This window comes from Mya arenaria, chromosome 2 (assembly GCF_026914265.1).
Source record: "Mya arenaria isolate MELC-2E11 chromosome 2, ASM2691426v1".
NCBI classification, from domain to species: domain Eukaryota; kingdom Metazoa; phylum Mollusca; class Bivalvia; order Myida; family Myidae; genus Mya; species Mya arenaria.
Genome location: NC_069123.1, coordinates 65,379,028 through 65,385,554, shown reverse-complemented (window position 1 = coordinate 65,385,554; position 6,527 = coordinate 65,379,028). Strand labels below are relative to the sequence as shown.

The 6,527-nt window shown below is 44.8% G+C and overlaps 1 protein-coding gene across 2 annotated transcripts in view; it reads right to left on the bottom strand.

The window, feature by feature from the left end:
• Positions 1 to 511: 511 nt before the first annotated feature.
• LOC128242963 (uncharacterized) overlaps positions 512 to 6,527 on the bottom strand; it is a 63,974-nt gene continuing 57,958 nt past the window's right edge. Inside the window, exons 17-19 of one of the 2 annotated variants that reach the window (XM_052960421.1) lie at positions 1,770 to 2,051; positions 1,216 to 1,349; positions 512 to 696 (exon numbers count right to left, since the gene is read on the bottom strand). In XM_052960421.1, coding sequence (XP_052816381.1) covers positions 523 to 696; positions 1,216 to 1,349; positions 1,770 to 2,051 — 590 coding nt within the window. In that variant the 3' untranslated portion in view covers positions 512 to 522. The remainder of the gene's footprint in view (positions 697 to 1,215; positions 1,350 to 1,769; positions 2,052 to 6,527) is intronic. The other variant, XM_052960429.1, reaches the window with a different exon arrangement.

Sequence of the window (6,527 nt, the reverse complement as noted above, 5' to 3'; positions counted from 1 at the left end):
GGCCCACGGTGACCATAGGCTCTTGAATAGTTAAGGAATGGTCCACGGTGACCATAGGCCCTTGAATAGTTAAGGAATGGTCCACGGTGACCATAGTCATAGGCACTTGAGATATGGTATAACCAGCAATAAGCATAATATAAGCATAATAAAATACATCAATCACGAAGGTTTAGCAAATTGAAACGAAACATTAATACCAAAACAACGCAGGCTGAGCCGTAATGTGATAAGGAAACATTGTTTCATTGTACGTACGTATTTCCAAACAATGCTGACTATCAAACTTGCCGTAAAATCTGTTCTAAAACACCCAATTTACGTTGAATGTTTTCAACTAGTCAAAAAGTTATTATTCACACAAGAATGAAGGCGATCCTGCAGACATCGTCGACGCCGCGTCGGCATTGCATATCTTGACATTATTATATATAATAAAACAATGGACGGATAAGAGATAAACAACAAAGAGGAAAAAAACACGCTCGGTCACAGTATCCGTAACAAGTACTTTGCGGGTAGTCAGCGCGGAAACACGTTGCGCATGTTCTCCACAAGCATCTTAGCGTCGTTCAATAGAGTGGGAACGTCAAGCAGAAAGATGGAGCCAAGGGAGACCACGAGAAAGGCCACGCCCACATACCCGATAGCCTTGGCTGCCGTGCGGTAGTCAGGTGCGCTGATCAACTTCCGCTTCTTAAACAATTATGTAACAATTATGTAACATTTACATGGCTTATACATTTAAACTACATATTTTGTTCACGCATGTATCGTTATTGCGACTGTGACACTGCTGGCCACAAGCTTGAGTTCGTTCATTTGATAAAACCCAGAACCTCTTGGACTATATTTTCGAAAAGGATATTGTATAAAAGGTTTTTAAACTTTTTATTGTATTAGTAATCATTTGAAGCAAGTTTGACATTCTTCGAGCAGGATATGCCGAACAAAAATATTTTAATTAAAAGTTTATTAGTAGTGTGTCTGCTGTTAAATTATTTATGAATGACCATTTAAATGCGCGCTTGCCCTTAATGGTGCTCCAAAAACGCTCATCTTGCATGAGGGGCGAACAACGATACAACTAAATCCTCATATTCTGCGTTTTACACTTAACTTGAAATTAACCACAATATCATTCTAACAAAACTGACCCAAAGAGTTATTCATATAGTTTAATTTGTTCTTTATATCCTTTGAGTCCCTGCTTACCGTAGCGCTAAGATCCTTGACCGGAACCTTGAGTTTCGCCTGTATTTCTGCGACCTTTTGCTGTATCTCGGCGGTGGTGTAGTTCTTGGGCTCGACCCAGCCACACGGGCAGTAACAGGGTTGCATGCACTCTTCTGCAACAACGGAAATACAGGGAACTTATCAATTGCAAGACTCTCGTTTAACTGTTCGGAGACAAACTGATCTTATTTTAAACTCGCATGCTCTTTTGTGCTTGTAGTGTAGTATATGCAGTGTTTTCCGTCTTTGAATCTTTGTCTTCCGTTTTTGACTTTAATATCTTTATTGAATAACAGTATTTATTGTAGAAGGAGTTTACAGTGGTAAGTTTATGTTTTATGATCTAATTCTATGACTTATTTCTAAGCCAAAACAGCTGTTTCGTTGATCATATAACAAGTGTCTAAATTACTGTTAATTGTGTTTATTTTGTGTCTTTAATGCACTTATTTGTCGGCAGTAGTCGCAACTTGATTTACGAATATAATATACGTTACGTGAAAGTGATGACAGTCACTCAGTGAAATATTTACCAGCCGTAGTGGCATTTGCGGATGTGTCTCTACTGCTGCTTGAGGTGGACGTGGAGAACATGGCGGAGGCTCCCGCGTTTGTAGTAGGGATGGGCAGTTCTGGATATGTGTCCTCCAAGATAGGGGGTGGGGACGCGGGTGTGGAGGTTTCAGTGACAGGAAGAGTGCTCGAGTTGACTGAAACGGGCAGGAAGTTGTCTATGAACTCTCCCCCAACGCCGCCACCAGTAGAGCATTGAACGTCGGTAGAATCGACTCCCAGCGATATTGTTGATGTGGGCACTGTATAAAAAAAGTGATCCGGTTTCCATTTCTTCATATCAAAGAGCAAGCAATATTCTATTAAAACTGATCCCAGAAATTTCAAGTTTCAATTAAATAATTCTTTACAAAGGTGTTATTGACTGATGGTTGATGATAGTGATGCAAATGGTGATGGTAATGATATTGATGATAGTGATGCAAATGGTGATGGTAATGATATTGATGATAGTGATGCAATGGGTGGTGACGATGATATTAATGATATACTGGTAATGCCTTGGGTGATGGTGATGTCACTGTTGACATCTATGACAATGTTGATAGCGGTGCCACTAGTGGTGGTGATGACAATATAAATGGTGATGCCACTAGTGATAGTAATTTCACTGGTAATGGTGATGCCACTAGTGATAGTAATGTCACTGGTAATGGTGATGCCACTAGTGAAAGTAATGTCACTGGTAATGGTGATGCCACTAGTGATAGTGATGTCACTGGTGATGGTGATGCTACTAGTGATAGTAATGTCACTGGTAATGGTGATGCCACTAGTGATAGTAATGTCACTGGTAATGGTGATGCCACTAGTGAAATTAATGTCACTGCTGATGTTGATATCGCCTGTGATAGTGATTCCATTGGTGATGGCAATGCCAATGTTGATGGTAATGCCACCATAAATGATAGTGATGTTGATGTCAGTGGCAATTTCGTACTACATTGCAGATGATAATGTAACTGGTGATGCCACTGGTGATAGTGATGTCAATGGTGATGGTGATGTAACTTGTGATGATGATGCCACTGGTGATGGTGATGTCTCTGGTGTTGGTGATGCCACTGGTTATGGTGATTTAACCACAGGTGATGGTGATTCCAATGGTGGTGGTGATGTCATTGGTGATGGTGACACCACTGGTGACGGTGATGCCACTGGTGATGGTGATGTCACTGGTGATGGTGATGTCACTGGTAATGAAGATGTCTCTGGTGTTGGTGATGCCACTGGTTATGGTGATGTAACCACAGGTGATGGTGATTCCAATGGTGGTGGTAATGTCATTGGTGATGGTGATGCCACGGGTGACGGTGATTTCACTGGTGGTGGTGTTGTCATTGGTGATAGTGATGCCACGGGTGATGGTGATGTCACTGGTGATGGTGATGTCACTGGTGACGGTGATGCCACCGGTGATTAATGTGTTACTGGTGATGGTGATGCCACTGCTGATGGTGATGTCACTGATTAAAATGAAGCCACTGATAATGGTGATGTCACTGGTAACGGTAATGCCACTGGTGACGGTGATGTCACTGGTGATGGTAATGACAGTGGTTATGAAGATGCCATTGGTGATGTTGATGCCACTGGAAATGGTGGTGATGCCGCTGGTGATGCCACTGGTGATGATAATGTCACTGGTGATGGTGATACCACTGGTGATTGTGATGTCACTGATGATGGTGACGCCACTGGTGATGGTAATGCCACTGATGATAGTGATGCCGCTGGTGATGGTAATGCCATTGATGATTGTGAAGGTGATGCAATTCGTGATGGTGATGTCACTGGTGATGGTGATGTCACTGACGATGGTGATGCCACTGGTGATGGTGATGTCACTGGTGATGGTGATGTCACTAGTGATGGTGATGTCACTGTTGATGGTGATGTCACTGGTGATGGTGATTTCACTGGTGATGTTGATGTCACTAGTGATGGTGATGTTACTGGTGATAGTGATGTCACTGGTGATGGTGATGTCACTGATGATGGTGATGTCACTGGTGAGGGTGATGTCACTGGTGAGGGTGATGGTGATGTCACTGGTGATGGTGATGCCACTGGTGATGGTGATGCCACTGGTGATGGTGATGTCACTGGTGATGGTGTTACCACTGGTGACGGTGATGCCACTGGTGATTATGATGCCACTGATGATGGTGATGTCACTGAAGATGGTGATGCCACTGGTGATGGTGATGTCACTGGTGATGGTGAGGTCACTAGTGATGGTGATGTCACTGGTGATGTTGATGTCACTGATGATGGTGATACCACTGGTGATGGTGATGTCACTTGTGATGGTGATGTTACTGGTGATAGTGATGTCACTGGTGATGGTAATGTCACTGATGATGGAGATGCCACTGGTGATGGTGATGTCACTGGTGATGGTGATACCACTGGTGACGGTGATGCCACTGGTGATTCTGATGCCACTGATGATGGTGATGTCACTGAAGATGGTGATGCCACTGGTGATTGTGATGTCACTGGTGATGGTGAGGTCACTAGTGATGGTGATGTCACTGGTGATGTTGATGTCACTGATGATGGTGATACCACTGGTGATGGTGATGTCACTTGTGATGGTGATGTTACTGGTGATAATGATGTCACTGGTGATGGTAATGTCACTGATGATGGAGATGCCACTGGCGATGATGATGTCACTGGTGATGGTGATGTTGATGGTAATGCCACTGGTGATGGTGATGTCACTGGTGATGGTGATTTCACTGGTGATGGTGATTTCCCTGGTGATAATGATGCTACTGATGATAGTGATGTCACTGGTGATGGTGATGTCACTGGTAATGGTGATTCCACTGGTGATGGTGATGTCACTGGTGATGGTGATGGTGATGCCACTGGTGATGGTGATGTCACTGGTGATGGTGATACCACTGGTGACGGTGATGCCACTGGTGATGGTGATGCCACAGATGATGGTGATGTCACTGAAGATGGTGAAGCCACTGGTGATGGTGATGTCACTAGTGATGGTGATGTCACTGGTGATGGTGATATCACTGGTGTTGGTGATGTCACTGGTGATGGTGATGTCACTGGTGGTGGTGTTGTCATTGGTGATAGTGATGCCACGGGTGATGGTGATGTCACTGGTGATGGTGATGTCACTGGTGACGGTGATGCCACCGGTGATTAATGTGTTACTGGTGATGGTGATGCCACTGCTGATGGTGATGTCACTGATTAAAATGAAGCCACTGATTATGGTGATGTCACTGGTAACGGTAATGCCACTGGTGACGGTGATGTCACTGGTGATGGTAATGACAGTGGTTATGAAGATGCCATTGGTGATGTTGATGCCACTGGAAATGGTGGTGATGCCGCTGGTGATGCCACTGGTGATGATAATGTCACTGGTGATGGTGATACCACTGGTGATTGTGATGCCACTGATGATGGTGACGCCACTGGTGATGGTAATGCCACTGATGATAGTGATGCCGCTGGTGATGGTAATGCCATTGATGATTGTGAAGGTGATGCAATTCGTGATGGTGATGTCACTGGTGATGGTGATGTCACTGACGATGGTGATGCCACTGGTGATGGTGATGTCACTGGTGATGGTGATGTCACTAGTGATGGTGATGTCACTGTTGATGGTGATGTCACTGGTGATGGTGATTTCACTGGTGATGTTGATGTCACTAGTGATGGTGATGTTACTGGTGATAGTGATGTCACTGGTGATGGTGATGTCACTGATGATGGTGATGTCACTGGTGAGGGTGATGTCACTGGTGAGGGTGATGGTGATGTCACTGGTGATGGTGATGTCACTGGTGTTGGTGATGGTGATGCCACTGGTGATGGTGATGTCACTGGTGATGGTGTTACCACTGGTGACGGTAGTGCCACTGGTGATTATGATGCCACTGATGATGGTGATGTCACTGAAGATGGTGATGCCACTGGTGATGGTGATGTCACTGGTGATGGTGAGGTCACTAGTGATGGTGATGTCACTGGTGATGTTGATGTCACTGATGATGGTGATACCACTGGTGATGGTGATGTCACTTGTGATGGTGATGTTACTGGTGATAGTGATGTCACTGGTGATGGTAATGTCACTGATGATGGAGATGCCACTCGTGATGGTGATGTCACTGGTGATGGTGATACCACTGGTGACGGTGATGCCACTGGTGATTTTGATGCCACTGATGATGGTGATGTCACTGAAGATGGTGATGCCACTGGTGATTGTGATGTCACTGGTGATGGTGAGGTCACTAGTGATGGTGATGTCACTGGTGATGTTGATGTCACTGATGATAGTGATACCACTGGTGATGGTGATGTCACTTGTGATGGTGATGTTACTGGTGATAATGATGTCACTGGTGATGGTAATGTCACTGATGATGGAGATGCCACTGGCGATGATGATGTCACTGGTGATGGTGATGTTGATGGTAATGCCACTGGTGATGGTGATGTCACTGGTGATGGTGATTTCACTGGTGATGGTGATTTCCCTGGTGATAATGATGCTACTGATGATAGTGATGTCACTGGTGATGGTGATGTCACTGGTAATGGTGATTCCACTGGTGATGGTGATGTCACTGGTGATGGTGATGGTGATGCCACTGGTGATGGTGATGTCACTGGTGATGGTGATACCACTGGTGACGGTGATGCCACTGGTGATGGTGATGCCACAGATG